This window comes from Tachypleus tridentatus, chromosome 10 (assembly GCF_004210375.1).
Source record: "Tachypleus tridentatus isolate NWPU-2018 chromosome 10, ASM421037v1, whole genome shotgun sequence".
NCBI classification, from domain to species: Eukaryota; Metazoa; Arthropoda; class Merostomata; order Xiphosura; family Limulidae; genus Tachypleus; species Tachypleus tridentatus.
The window spans coordinates 133484718-133501010 of NC_134834.1; the positions used below are offsets into that span (position 1 = coordinate 133484718).

The 16293-nt window shown below is 34.0% G+C and overlaps 1 protein-coding gene across 8 annotated transcripts in view; it reads right to left on the reverse strand.

Moving 5' to 3' along the window:
- Positions 1–16293, reverse strand: part of LOC143230357 (uncharacterized) — a 130026-nt gene that overhangs the window by 59767 nt on the left and 53966 nt on the right. For all 8 annotated transcript variants that reach the window (XR_013016410.1, XM_076463794.1, XM_076463792.1 and 5 more), the window contains 8 exons: positions 11958–12011; positions 11645–11698; positions 10161–10214; positions 6735–6794; positions 4943–4993; positions 4691–4744; positions 4132–4185; positions 3041–3094 (listed from right to left, as the gene is read on the reverse strand). Coding sequence is in view for 7 of the 8 variants with exons in the window: in XM_076463794.1 (XP_076319909.1) it covers positions 3041–3094; positions 4132–4185; positions 4691–4744; positions 4943–4993; positions 6735–6794; positions 10161–10214; positions 11645–11698; positions 11958–12011 (435 nt within the window). In the remaining variant the exon portion in view is untranslated. The remainder of the gene's footprint in view (positions 1–3040; positions 3095–4131; positions 4186–4690; positions 4745–4942; positions 4994–6734; positions 6795–10160; positions 10215–11644; positions 11699–11957; positions 12012–16293) is intronic.

The following is a 16293-nucleotide window of genomic DNA, read 5'->3' on the forward strand; positions in this document are numbered from 1 at the left end:
TTTACAGAGTAGATGCACTTAGTATTCAATTTTGAATATTGGTACCACAGACTGTTTGTGTCAAGAAATGTTACATAGAACAGAACAGATATTGACGACCTTCACAAATGTGTGCTGTAATTTGTGACACAAAGTGTCCGTAACAGTTTAAAGTAATTTGAAATATGGAGTAATGAGGGGTATTAGGGTATTTAGAATTCAGTGCCGAATATCAGTATTACAAACTGCTTGTGTAAAGAAGTATTGTTCACCATGGGATAAAGCATTTGTGACACAAAAGAGTAGGTAATAGATTAACTCAGTTTCAAAGACTTACTAATTAAGTTTATTTTGTATTTAGTGTCGAATATCAGTATTACAGATTGTTTTTGTTCAAAACTGTTATATAATTCTCCGTAATACTTTAAAGTAATTTGATATATGAAATAATGAGGTGTATTTATAATTCAGTGTCGAATTATAACATGCTCGCCCTTTCAGCCGTGGGGGCATTATAATGTGACTGTCACTCCCACTATTGTTTTGAATTTCGCCCAAAGCTACTCAAGGGCTATCTGCGCTAGCCGTCCCTAATTTAGCAGTATAAGACTAGAGGGAAGGCAGCAAGTCATCACCGCCAACTCTTGGGCTACTCTTTTACCAACGAATAGTGGGAATGACCGTCACATTATAACGCCCACACGGCTGCAAGGGCGAGCATGTTTGGTGCGACCAGGATTCGAACCCACAACCCTTAGATTACGAGTCGAACGTCTTAACACGCTTGGCCATGCCGGGCCACAAACGAACAAACAGTGTAGAATATTGGTATTATAAAGTATTTGTGTTAAGAAGTATTATACACCATGGGACAGAGCATTTAAAGACCTCAACAAATATGTATTTTGACTTGTGATAGAAAGAGTCCATAATAGGATATATGTAGTTTCAAAGTTAACTAATGGGGTATATTTTATATTCAGTGTCGACTATCGGTATTACAGTATCAGTAAATTAAAATATATTTGTACAAAGCTTATGGAATGTGTCGCATCTTCTAGTGCAATAAAAAACTGTAGCCCTCATCAGTAAAAATTTTCAAATGTTATTTTTTTATGGATTATTTTAACCTTTTTTTTGATAAATTTTGATATTATTTTTGTAGATCTGATGGTTGAGTTTTACCTTGCCTGGTTTAGGGTATAGTTACATTGTCATTGATGTAGCGTATAAAGTTTTAAAACAGAAGATAAATAAAGTTCAGCCAAGCAAAGAATTATTTACCTATTTTACGGAAAGCATTTTTTAGCTTGTTTTTTAACACCGTATATAAGTCAGTGGAACGTTGTGCCAGAGTTTTGCAAATAATGAAGTACTAAGTAGTCTTGAAACAAAACAACATTCCAATCAAAATTAACTTCTCTCTGTATATATACACTGCTGGCCAAAATCTTAAGGCCAATGAACATAAAGAAAAAATATGCATTTTGCGTTGTTAGACCTAACAACTTATTTGAGTAGAGCTTCGAAAGATGAAAATAAGAAAAGGGAAAATAAAAATAAAAAACTTTTTTAGCATTTAATAGAGAAAATGTAAACACTATAAAATTGGCCTAAATACTAGCTGGTCAAAAGTTTAAGACCATACCAAAAAGAAATCCTAAACAGGGTAGGAAATGCCCAACAAGAGGTCTCAGGAGTGAGTCGCATGGCCGTAATTGCGAATAACTTCAAACATTCGCTTTGGTATGATCGATATAACCATATAATTATATAACGATATAATTGACGTCCATTTCTATAGACTTCCCTTGCCATCTACCCACAAACATTTTCAATGGTGTTCAGTTCGGGCGAACACGCTGGATGGTCTAAAAGAATCACCTCATTCGCCATGAAAAAGTCCTCTTTCCTACGGGCATTGTGGACTGCAGCTTTGTCCTGCTGAAAGATCCAGTCATTTCCACACAAGCAAGTGCCTTCAGTCAATAAAGATGCTCTCTCCAACATGCCAATGTAGCCAGCTACTGTTGACGCCCCTGTATAACCTGAAGCTCCATTGTTCTATGGAAGGAGAAAATATCCCAGATCATGATGGAATCTCCTCCACTGTGTCGTGTAGAAAATGTCGCCGGTGGGACACCCTTCTCGTACCAGTAACGTTGGAAGCCATCTGGACAATCCAGGTTAAACTTTTTCTCATCATCTTCCACTTTTCTACGTCCCATGTTTGGTGCTTCTCAGCAAAGTTTAACCGAGCTGTTTTGTGGTGTGGAATGAGGCGTGGCCTTTGAAGTCGTTTACGGCTTTTAAAGCCTTTCTCTCGTAGTTGTCGTCTTATTGTTCTTGAGCTGCATTCTACGTCCGTAAGGACCTTAATCTGGTTCGACGGTCGGGTGGTATCTTGCCGTACAACCCGTCGAATCCTCCTGCTCAACACCGGAGAAATTTTCTTGGGCCGACCACTTGAAATTCTCGTTCCGTATCCCTCAGGGTCTTTTAAGAAATTTGCAACAGCAGTTTTACTACGCCCAATCTCACCAGTGATGGCACGTTGAGAGGGACCTTGCTTTTGCAGCTCGACAATTCTGCCACGTTCAAACTCTGTCAACTCTTTAGCCTTTGCCATGAATTTACCTAATGTAACACAGAAGATGTCAGTGGGAGACATTGACAACGCTAATGCTTGAACAAAAATGACTAAATTTCGTTACGTGTTTACTGATTAACGCTTCGTTTCAGTATGGTCTTAAACTTTTGACCATCTATTATTTAGGCTAATTTCATAATGTTCACATTTTCCCTATTAAATGCTAAAAAAGTTTTTTTATTTTTATTTTCCCTTTTCTTATTTTCATCTTTCGAAGCTCTACTCAAATAAGTGGTTGAGCCTAACAACGCAAAATGCATATTTTTTTTTTATATTCATTGGCCTTAAGGTTTTGGCCAGCACTGTAAGTGTATGTGGGTATATAATTCTGGTCTAGATCGGCTCAGTGTGTAGACGTCAAAAACAAAATGTTTTATTCCTTGAGAACACATTATTAGTCATCAGACTTACAGGAGGTCCACGTGGGCCTGCTGGTCCTGGAAACCCTTGTACTCCTCGTTCTCCCTATATTTACGATAAAAGAAAATGATATGCAAACTGATTTTTCAGTTGTTATTTAACGAAATGTATACTTAGATCGGTCAATTTATGGGTACATAGATAGGGAGAAGCCAAAAATGTGCTTCCCCTTGAAAATGTTGTTCATCTGTTATATGTTTTATTAGATAACAGAAAAATACGTAAAACTACATGTTTTAGAATGCACACGATGAGATCCATTCAAATATGTTCTCAAATCTTAATTTTAACATTGACTTTCGTAAATACCTGGACGTTTCACGACTTAGTAATATATTCTCATAAAATAGTGTTGTGCGTCTATTGTAGTTTCTTAGATCTTATTCCAGTTTGCTTACAAAACGATTAAACAAGTTTCTATGGAATAATCGAACTTAAAAATGAAACTCAAAATAACACAAACCAGTTTCATAAGTTAATATTTAGTCGTCATACTCTTGGATTTCAGTATTGTTTGAAATCTATGTGGCATGCTTTCATTGATTTTCTGCAGATATTCTTAAGCGATTGGCTGCCATCCTTCTCCGAGTACTTCAAAAAATTCATCTTCCGTGAATGAATTGCGAACTCTCGTATGTCGAATTAACTCAGCCCATATATTTTTAATCGTATTAGTATCAAGTAATGGACCTGGCCATTATATAAAATCAATTCTCTTGTTTCTAAAATGCCTTTTAACGACTCCACAATTGCAGGAAAACTTGTTTGATCATTCTGCAAGTTAATTGGAATAAGAAGATCTAAAAAACTAATGCAAATGCACAACAATTTTTATGATAATATGAAAAGTTTGGGTATTTACGAAAGCCAGTGTTAAAATTGAGAATTTAAATCATATTTGAACAGATCTCATCGAGTGCGTTCTAAAAACATACAGTTTTACATATTTTTTCTGTTATAAAATATATAACAGATTAACGACATTTTCAATGAGGGCCACTTTTTCTTCGCCACATTTATGTAGATTTATTTCTATAATCTAGAAATTAAAATATCATATAGATTTATCGATTCAGACTTACTGGTAATCCTCTATCGCCGGTTCTTCCTACTCGTCCCTTTTCTCCTGGTTCTCCCTAGTGTAGACAATTAAAAACAAGCAATAAGTAATAAAAAAACAACAGAGTACTATAGTACTCTGTCAACGATTGATCAATGAAATTAATTTGTCCATTTACTGTTTTACTAAAATAAACTATTTCTCTACCTAAATACTAGTTTAACTTTTACGTACACCTGTAATGGATTGAGTATCAACATTTAAACGTCAGCTCTATAAATAGGAATTACGTCACAAACATACCACCCAAGCTGTGCATAAGCCTAGTGATTAAAAACCTAAACATCACTAATTCTTTGATTTTTCTTATAGAAATTTGTGAAATAAATATACAAGTACTTATTATTGAACATTTATCTTCACGCCGATAGCACAGTATTTGTTTTATTTGAATATAGGATAGAGGACATGTACAAATGAAATAATTTGTATAATATTTCATAGTCATCTAAAAATGAAAAAACATTATGCAGAAAGAATATTTTTCTCAACAAAATTAAAAAGAAACATTCAAAGATCACCTTCTTTCCTGCAGGTCCGACAGGTCCTGGCAATCCCTGAAGACCTTGTTCTCCCTGCAAACACAATAAAAATTCAATCAAACTGAATCTGGACACAAAACGATAAATGTTTGTAATTCATTGAGATAGTTTAAATAATGCAGGATGTAAGCTGAAAGCTGTTCATTTATTTAAAATATTGTGTTAAAGGACAATTTTAATATATTGTTGTAATTAAAAATAAACAAAGCGTAATTGAAATGCTACTCTTACCTGAAGGCCTGGAAGTCCAGGTTCTCCTTGAGGTCCAACTGGTCCTTCTACCTGGAGAAACATTTATAAATTATTGGAAAGAGAAGGACTCAAGAATGTTTGGATTATATAAGAAATTGGACACCATTTCTCATTAAATATCTATTTTTTTTCCTAATCTGGTTCCACTCGGAATGACCAAGAAGATAATTTTCCTGGTTATTATGCATAAAGGGTCTGTGTATTAAAAGTTTACTCTAACATAAGACTTCATTATAATAAACATTTTAATAATAATGTTCTTGCTTCATAAACGAACAATTTTTACATACATGTATTTATGTTATCTCTTATAAACTTTATAATAATTAGTCATATAGGACAAATACCATAAAATTAATAAACATTATTTTTGCAAAATTGAAATTTATTTCTACATTAGAATCAATTATTTTCTATCTATCTATCTATTTACCAAGTACTATCAGGTCCCATAAGTAATGTCCAAAAATTTAATACAGAAAGTGCATCATAATTCTTGTCTATGTAGAAGGCTTTAATGACTAAAATATCTAGTAGGACGTGTATAAAAATGTTCAGACAAATAAAAGAAACTAGCCCAACTCCACTTTTTCAGATCATTAATCAAATAAATCTATATGAAGACGGATGTGTCTGAGGAGCGCATTGGGCATATAATGCTTTATGAGTTTAAAAAAGGCAATGACGCAGCAGAAACTACACGAAACATTTAAGGTGTTTATGGTGCGGAGTCTTTCAATAAAAGAAAATGCCAAGGTAGTTTCAGAAGTTCAGATTAGGTGACTACAGTTTAGGTAATGTGCCACATTCAGGTCACCCTGTTGAGTTTAATGATGACTTGCTGTTGGCTGTACTTATTGAAGATTTTGCTGTAACAGTTAAAGACTTAGCACAAAAGCTTAATTAAACCCATTCAACAGTTCACCGTCACCTGCAACAGCTTGGAAAGGTGTCAAAACTTATAAAATGGGTCCCCCATGATTTAACCGAAGCCAACCTTAGAGCAAGAGTGGACATTTTCACTTCTTTGCAGTCTCATGAACGTAACTCACCATTTTTGGATAGGTTAGTGACTGAAGATGAAAAATGGATATTTTATAAAGATGTTAAGCGCCACAGACAATGGTTCAGTGCAGATAAATTAGCTAAAGCACAACTAATAATGGACCTCCACCCTAGGAAAGTCTTGTTAAGCGTTTGGTGGGATATTGTTGGTGTGATCCACTTTGAGTTGCTGCCACTCAATGTAAGGATTACATCAGACTTCTATTGTCAACAGAAAGAGCGCTTGAATGTTGCACTGAAAGAAAACAGGCCTGCCTTGATTAATCGTAAAGGCGTTATACCAGTATAGCGCACGGCCCCTTACAATAAGGATCACATCTTCAAAGATTGAAGAGCTAGACTGGGAAAAAACTACCACATCCTCCTTATTCTCCAGACATTGCCTCATCTGATTATCATCTATTCCAAAGTTTGCAGAAATATCTTGATAAAAAAAGAGCTTGAAACACATAAAGATGTCACAACTACCCTCTCCACATTATTTTCCTCCAAACCCCAAGAATTTTATAGAAATGGCATTCAGAAGCTTGTGAATCGTTGGCAGGAAGTTATTAATGATAGTGGAAGTTACATTATTGATTACATAACATTAACAGCGTTTGAGCTCCTTTCTCTCTTTCTGAACCTAAAATCGGACATCACTTAAGGGACGACCTGATACTTAATGTAATAAGATACTTCCGAATGAAATAGAATATGATCTCACCACGACTGCATCACCTGGCTGTCCTGGTGGTCCTCTTGGTCCCATTGCTCCCATGATCCCCTGCAGAAAATGTAATAAAAATCTACCTTACAGCACTTGTTACATTACAGCGTACACCGTCATCAAAACTGAAATCAGTGGGAAAGTATGTACATTTTGGTTATTAGAAATTAGGTGTTATTTATCCTTCTTTTACGTTAAAATATTTATAAAATATATTGAAACAATAAAATTTTAGCCATAAATGGTAAGAAAAAGAAATGTGTTTGAAGAAAAATTGTTTTATTTCTAATGTGTACGCAAGACATGCTTTTGAGAAATATCCGTATGAAACAGTGATTACTCTGTTTGATAGAGTTAAATTCTTAATTGCACATGGTCTCTTCATTCTTAAACTCAGAAATTACTTTTAATTGACTGTTATTGATCACCATATCACATTTATCAAATTCACACTGATGTATGCTGTAGTAACTGTTTATTGTGTTATGTGAACATTCTTTTGTCTGTTTGGATTGTTTTGAACTTGCAATCCTACAGTATTGGAAATAATTATAGGAACATTGAAAAAAATGAGTATAAAAGATAAATATTATTAGATTATTTCACTTCTATTGTATGCAAATAAATCATACAAGAGAACAGCCACATCTTGATGGTTTAAACTGTGACTGGCTGTCATCCTACTAAACAGACAATGCCATAACAGCATAATGTCTACAGATATAAAGATAATCATGCTATTCTTAACAATACTTTGGTGATAGTGCTTATGTCTTCCATGATATTAATGTCGCAAAACCGTGCATAAATCATAGTTTTGACTGGTGAATGTTTGTTTGTTTTGTATTTCGCACAAAGCTACTCGAGAGCTATCTGCTATCTGAATTTCATAGAATTACAAATAAGTGAAAAACGTTTATTCTTAACTTTCCATGATATACTTTAAATATGATTTTGTTTGTTTTTTGAATTTTGTGCAAAGCTACTCAAGGACTATCTGCGCTAGCTATCCCTAATTTAGCAGTGTAAGACTAGAGGGAAGACAGCTAGTCATCACCACCCACCGCCAACTCTTGGGCTACTCTTTTACCAACGAATAGTGGGATTGATCGTAACATTATAACGCACCCACAGCTGAAATGGCGAGCATGTTTGGCGCGACGGAGATACAAACCCGCGACCCTCAGATTACGAGTCGCACACCTTAACACGCTTGGCCATGCCAGGCCCTGGTGAATGTTAGTTCACGCGAAAGATTGAGGCAAAATTTCATGTTTCAGTAGATGTTTGTTTTTGAATTTCGCGCAAAACTACACGAAGGCTATCTGCACTAGCCGTCCGTAATTTAGCAGTGTAAGACTAGAGGGAGGGCAGCTAGTCATAATCCCCCACCGCCAACTCTTGGGCTACTCTTTCACCAACGAATAGTTTGATTAACCGTCACATTATAACGCCTCCACGGCTGAAGGGGCGAGCATGTTTGGTGGACGGGGATTCGAACTAGCAATTCTCGGATTACGAGTCAAGCGCCCTAACGACATGGCCATGCCAGACCTTGTTTCAGTAGAAGTGTACAGAAATTCTGTGTGTGTGTGTTTTCTTGTAGCAAAGCCACATCGGGCTGTCTGCTAAACCCATCAAGGGAAGTCAAACCCCTGATTTTAACTTTAAAATCCGTAAACATACTGCTGTACTAACGGAGGGCACAGATATTCTGAATAGTGCATTTGAAACTGGTACTGTTGTTATTAGACGTTACCGAGATAGAAACATCAAATTCTTTATAAGTGATATTAAGTGACTTAGGATATGCTTTTTACGCCATACACGACAGTCCAAAACAAATTGTTCTAATGTCCTAACACATGTGTGATTGTTAAGGTCCTTAAGGGATGTGTAGTTGTTAAAAAACATTGATTTGGAAGAGAATCAAATGAAAAGGCTGAAAAGAGCATCATTCAAACTTCAAACGACGGGCTCACCAAAGCTGGGTGAGAGCGTTGTTTGGTGTTGAATCAAATTTAAGTTATTTGGCAATAATTAACAATAGAGTGGCAGAGGAAGGAATGATATCATGGTTTATGTACAACAGTTACAGTGTGAGCTGCACCTCAGCTAGTTGTGTTAGAGATCTAGATAAAATTGATAGCACCCTAACTGCTGATAAAGTACACTTAGATTACGATTCATCATGCCATTCTTTGAAGAACATTGTTAGTCGGGTAGGGATTCACCTTTCTGCAAGACAGTGATCTTAAATATGCAGAAAATTTGGTGAAACGATAACTGATGAGAAAGAGAACAATGGAATACTCGCAACCATGGCTTGTCCTGCACAAATTCTCATAAAAATATTATAAAGACTGAGAACGCCTCAAACGGAAATCAAACAATTTGGATGAATTCTAAGGAATAATTAATGGAACAGTGGTTCACAACTGCCGGTTTACATGGAGGTTTCAGACGGTCCTCAAGATGGTTGTTAAAATGTGTGTTTTGAAATATAGTTACTAAAGTAAATTGTTTTACATTACAATATGAAAGTACTTTAAAAGTTAATGTTGTTCGAATTAGTTCGTAAAATTTTGTGAGTGAAACTAACTAGTCTGGAAAATTATTTGGAACCACTGCAATAGAGAAATATTTGGAAAATATTTTAATACACTGATATATACACTGATTAACATTATTGTAACAGAAGATTAAAGTGTACCATCCTTTTGAAAGTAAATACAAAACACTTTTGCATTGAATGACTTTTTATTTTCTTTAGTATTTTCTATAGTAATGTATTATAATAGTAATAAATTGGCTACTTATAGACTTTTCTTGTAACGTCTTATACGAATCACCTTTGTGTTTCCATAATAATTTCCTATGATATAGGTCAGGTGACACTTAACACACTTTATGAAGACTTCAGAACAGGTGTTTAAGCTGAGGTTCTCAAGTAGTTTTCTGGTTTTCGAATAAATATGGAAACAATAAAAGTTGAATTTGTGAAGAAATTATTATTTATTACTTCGTTTAGATTTTCCATGTTTAATCAGTAGTAATTTCTTGATGTTAGAAAAACACATAAGTTTAAGAAGTCTTGATAGAAATGAAATAGAAATCCTATAACCTGAACGCTTTCCCAGTTTGCCCCTGAAGAAGAAAAGCCCACCTTTCGAAAGTGCTCGGGTTATAGAATAAATAGTAATTTCATTGTTGGTTAAGTAGCGTTGTTGTTTCTTATTAAACACAAAACTACACAAAAGGTTATTTATAATCCGCCCACTACGGGTATTGAAACCCGATTTCTAATAGTAATACTTAAGTGTAATTAAGTACCCTTTCTATCAACTTTAAACATATGAATTTAAACATACTTATGCACATCGTTCTTATTATCAAATTACAAGTTTTGATTAATATACTTACAGGTGGTCCAGGTTCTCCTGCAATTCCTGGTTCTCCCATTTCACCTTTAATACCCTGAAATCAAGGTTTCAGATAGCGTTAGCAGTCATTAAATTATCAGAATCGTATTTTAATCAACCCATATTTTATAAAGAACTTGTACAGTCTAAGAATCAATATTAACTAAACACGTATTTTAAGGAGAACCTGTATAACTATGACATTCATATTTGGAAAGGAGCTTGTATAATATATGGAACCTATACTACAAAAAGAACCTGTACAACATGAGTAACTGACTCTTACTTGAGTCAGTCGTCACAGTATGTGTTATTCTCGTGTAAAATTGTAGAAGTGTAGTGAATGATAATCATGTAAAATAAAACATGATTCAATATGTTACTTTTTGTAAAACATTTTTGTGGAAAAACAATTTATACAACATATCATGTTAATGACAATATTTAGAGATGTGTATGATAATGAACTTATTGTCTCCACTCAGATGCTTAAAATTTTATTTAAACACAGTGGTACAAATTAAATATTATTAATACAGTTTTTCTTAATTGTTGATGGGGGAGTTAGACATATAATTAGGCCAAGTAGATGAAGGGATGTCGTTAGCTTAAGGAAGCAACGATACTCTACAGAGGCCTCCCCCTCCCTTTCAAAGCGCTGGTCCTGTTATAAAATGTTATTAGTGATACGTATAGTTAATAGATTTTCAACATATCCATTTCCATGTAGCTACATCTTTCACTTTTACTTCTAAGAATTAATACTTAAATATTTTGTTTTGTTCTATCTTTCAAACAAAGTAACACACATACGACAAGCCATTTAAGTAAATCACATGACTTTTTTATGGTGTTACAACGAAGAATTATGATTCCAGGATTCAAAATTTAGAAAGAAATTCAATGTTCTATATTTTTAACCGCAAGATAGACAGTAACTTTCATCTTTTTAATTAAGATGATTGGTTGTAACACCAAAAGCAACGACGTCATAGCTTAAACACTAATTACGAATTGACGGATGATACGAACAGCGGGATGAACAGTTTTAGGACTATAGCTTTATAAACCTATTTTAAAGGACAATTTAACATTCAGATTGTGTCCCGAATCTCCTTATGAATTATATTTCAATGACACATCAAAATTATATATCTTCTTTTTTTTTTTTTTTTTTTTACGCAATAAGCAATTCACCCCGTTTAGTTCTGATAGAAATAACTGAACTCCAAGTATATGGGATCTCTAGGCAAAAGTCAGTAAGTTTTTAATACAAATACGTGACCAAAATAGCTAACTTATGAAGTGTAATTTTCTGACCATAAGAATAACTGAATACTAATCAATAAAACAAGATCACCACCCTAAGTTAATTATTGTTGCATACCTTACAAAGTATTCTTGTCGTAAGTATAAACTAGTAATATCTATATACAGAGGACACTACTTGAAATCACTTAAATAATGAAACATTAATGTCCTTACCGTTAAGCCAGGTAGTCCAGGTAGACCAATTTCACCCTTAGGACCCAGTGAACCCTGTTTATAGTCAAGCCGTACATAAGTATGTAAAAGTATTTAATTTATATGTAGGTACAAACGTATATAATAACTCCGGTAAACCAACATTTCGTTCAATCAAAATCATTAAAGTCTGTAGAGTTTTATTTGAAACTAAATATATAGTTTTATTATTTTATATAAATATATTTCCTATTTTCACCTAATTCAATTTTTGTTAAAAACTTTATTTAATCTGTCTTTATAAACAAAGCATCATTAAAAACGAATCACTTACTTGTCTTCCTGGTGGACCAATTGGCCCAGGTGGCCCTATCGGTCCTGGTAGGCCCTATAGTATTAATACAAGTGTTTAATTCACAAATCATAAACCAAATATGAGGTAACACATCTAAAAATATCACTCCCAGTCAGCAATAAGCTGTGAGAAAGAGGGCAGTCCTGATGATAAAGTGCAAAATAAATAGATTAAACAGAGTATTACAACCACATCACAATACGGGCCGATTACTCTCATGATCTGCATCGTAAATTCCAAGATATAGTAATGAAAACGTCCCCAGTATAACATGCTGTTCAAATATGTATGGTTAACTTAAGTACTGACGCGTGATAGATACACAAACGAACAATGGTACGTGATCTCTTCGAAAACTTTTCTAATATTTACATTGGAAACTGCTATGTGTTAGTTCTTAACTAAGAGACTACACTAAAGAATGACAGTTTTATTACAAGTTTTGTAAAACATAAGTAACTTAGATATTATCACAGTTTTAAATAAAGAAAAAATGTAGTTATTAAGTGAAGGACACGTTGATATGTTTTTAAAATAATTTTCTTTGCTATCACTCATGGGTTCTATACTTATAGAACCATTGCTTATTTTTGTGCTTAAATCTAAGTTTCGTGTTTGAAACAGTACATTCCACTCAGCAGGATATGTGATTGTAGTGTTTGTTTGTTTGTTTTGAATTTCGCACAAAGTTACTCGAGGTCTATCTGTGCTAGCCGTCCCTAATTTAGCAGTGTAAGACTAGAGGGAAGGCAGCTAGTCATCACCAGCCACCGCCAACTATTGGGCTACTCTTTCACCAACAAATAGTGGGATTGACCGTCACATTATAACGCTCCCACGGCTGAAAGGGCGAGCATATGATTGTAATATTGTTAATAATAATCTCATTACTTTGTAAGTTATAGTAAAAAATATTCTCTACTTAGGGTGATTTTGATAAACGATCTTTTATAAGAATAGTTGAAGATTAAAAAAAACATTATAAAAATAATTTGCAACCATTGAGGTAATAATAACCCGTTTGTCAGTTTTATGTGTAAAATATCAAACTTTCCATGAATACAGAAACTTAAAAATATATTTTTTAAAATAATAAATGGGTTTAAAATTAAGTAATTTAATTGGTATAGTGAAAATTTAATGGGATAGTTGATTTAAAGATTCAAAAGATTTTCGTAAAAAAGTTGTAAAATCAAGTGTGTTTCTGGTTTTATATATTGGTTATACATTATGTAGAACTATTTTAATGTTGCTTAAACTCTACATTTTGTGATCTTAAGATAAATATATTTAGTTTTATTTACCAATGAATTGAAAATTCAGGATGGCTTTATAACCATTTTTATTTATTTATATATATATATTAATTTATAGTTCAGTCAGTCTAGAGAAATTCTCGCCACGACCAGACAAAGTTGCAACAGAAATGGGGTTTGCTTTAAATCCTCCTTCCCGAACTAAATTTAAAAAATGTAAAGGGAGAAGATTTCTAGCCTTCATAAATCCAAAATGGTCACTGAGTGCTATTTTGTTCAGCCAATGTTTCCTAGTCAACACTGGAATAAGGGAATACATTTTCGAATAAATATATAGACGCATAAAACTTCGTATAAGAAACTTTCCTTGAATGAATTTAGAAGACGTAGACCATACAAAGAATTCAAAATTGGTTGCTATTTTCTAAAATGGCTGCTGATTACCCCGTCAAAATACCTCTCTGATGCTGAAATGGATGTAGGTGATTGGTACGAATAATCTAGGTATGTATTTATACTGTTTTTGCTATGCTGCGACCAATTGCGCCGACTACAAATCTACAATGCACCAGTTAAAGAAGAAAAAAATACAGTTGTAGATATTTTTCTTCTGCCGTGTTTGTCGGTTATGATTGACTGTATAGGTATTGTGATCGAGAGTAAATGACAATATTCGTCTGAGCTAAGATACTGAATTTTGCATGTTTGGTCTGAGCTATCTGTTACCATATTAACGGTGTTAACGCGTACGTTCTACAGTGGAATATGGCTAAATATGGCTCTCACCTCTATGTTCAATAATGGGTTAATCCTATTTCGCATTCTACGGATAGACTGCATCGTCACATCTAATTCAAATGATGAAAACTCCTTAAAAGCTGTTAAATATTACTGTTATGGTTGATATGTTAGTTAGTATATGATAAAAATAAACTCGTTTGGAGGTCTGTGGCAGGAATCACGTGGTTTCATGCACACACAGTCTTGCTCCTACAGCAGCGTGTGTCCGACATCAAAATACTCGTATGTATTATCACATTCATCAGTAAATGAGAAAAATCTGACAACTTAGATCCAGAAGAGTGTGGATGGTTTCGAGTGCAAGATCGTCTTGAGCCAAGAGCGACAGATTTGTCACCAGCTTCAGATATTCTTCTAGGATCATAAGATGTAACTGCAAAATGGAGTGTGATACATAAGGTACGCTTGCAAGGAGAATGAGCTAGAATGCTCAACTGTATGTGGGAAGTGTAGGGATGTCAGCTACACAAACTAATCCTTTGTTTCTACACACATGATTAAGGAACTTGGAGATTCAGTGTTAAGGACTAAGTGGATTCTGTACTATTTAATGTTATTCTACTATACTATAAACAGCTGCAATTAAGTATGTAGTATTAACCATGGTCAAAAACATACCACAAGACACTAAGGTCGTTCAAATTGGACTCGTACATCTATTGTGTTACTAAGAAATGGACAATGGCAGGGTAATTGGCGACAATCTTGAAAATAGTAGCTAACTTGGAAATTAAGTTTACTAAAATCTTTCTGATAGTAATCAATGGGATATCAATGTGAATTTTTTGTTTCTTATTGGCATCATTTGAACAAATGATACTTAATTAAATATTGTTGATACATAGCCATATTGACAGAAAATATTGTACTGAGCTGCCATCTTGCATTTGTGTCACCTACTTTTATCTACAGTTTTTGAGATGTTGTTTAGGAGGGTTTAAGGTAACAAATCACAATAGTTGTAACTATTAACTGGACTTTTAAAGAGTTATGGAATTGAATATAGATACAAAAATTATTTTGAAAGTGTAATGGCTGTAAATTTTTGTTTCAAAACTTTAGAAATATCAATCTATTTGTAAAGTGGAACTTTAGAATCAAATGTTAGTTTAAACTATTATCCAATAAAGTTTTCTTTTCATCAAGCAAAATGTAAATTAAGCAATCTCAAGAACCCTCCAACGGCTGATCACTAAATCTGCAGGCTTACAACACAAAAAAACAAATTTCTATACCGGTGGTGAGAAGATCACAGTTAGCTCAATGTGTATTATGCAGCCTTGTGTTTAACAAAAACAGTTTTAATATAGATTCGATATACAATAGAGCGATAAAGTAAAATGCAATTTTAGTTTTATACGTAACAAGTATATCTTTAAACTGCCATTAGTGAACTAAATTCTACCAATACTTTTCATATTATTAGGTTGTCCAGAAATAAATGTCGGGATTCTCACGATGATATTTAGAAGCTGAATATTGAGCAACTTATCGTTGGTTGGTTGGTTTAATCCAACGTTTGTTGTTTACAAGGTGTCTTAATTGTCTGCTGTTCCAGCTCTATTTAGGGTAAGTCTCGCAACCCCAAGGCAGTATGCAGGGGCGTAGATTTTTTACACCCGATGGGAGGGGATGATTTTTGCAACCACTTATGTGGACTGTTCAATTTGCAAATTGGTAATCTCTGATTACGTTAACCTGAAAGCTGTAAACATGCAGTCACAGAGTAATCCTGTTGCCACGATACTTCAAGGTTTCCATGTAGGTTTGTATAAGTGAGGTGTTACGAACAGTTTCAAAACGTCAATAGAATACAGAAAATGTGTCACAAATTAACTGCTACATGAATTTATTCCTACACACTGCACAGTATAAAAGATGGTCATTATACTTGACAAGGTTACTAATAACTTTCATTGCATGAATTACGTTTTCAAAGATTAATAAAATTAGTAATTACCCTTGATAAGTTTATATCTACTGAAACACTGTCCATGTTGTTTGATAAAAATAATTAAAATGTCATTGCAAACTCTCGAAAATTACACATCAATACAATGTAGCACATAATTATTCATACTTTTCATTGAAGTAAGATTCATTTAGTACTCTAGTCTACATGTTCCCAAACGTAGACCTCCTTTGTGATGATCTGTTTATGAATTATATCATAAGCTCTTCCATATTTATCTTGTCGACCTCATCTTTGTGAGTGTGACAAACTGCCACATGGTTGAGGCGGCACTGGGACATAGTTG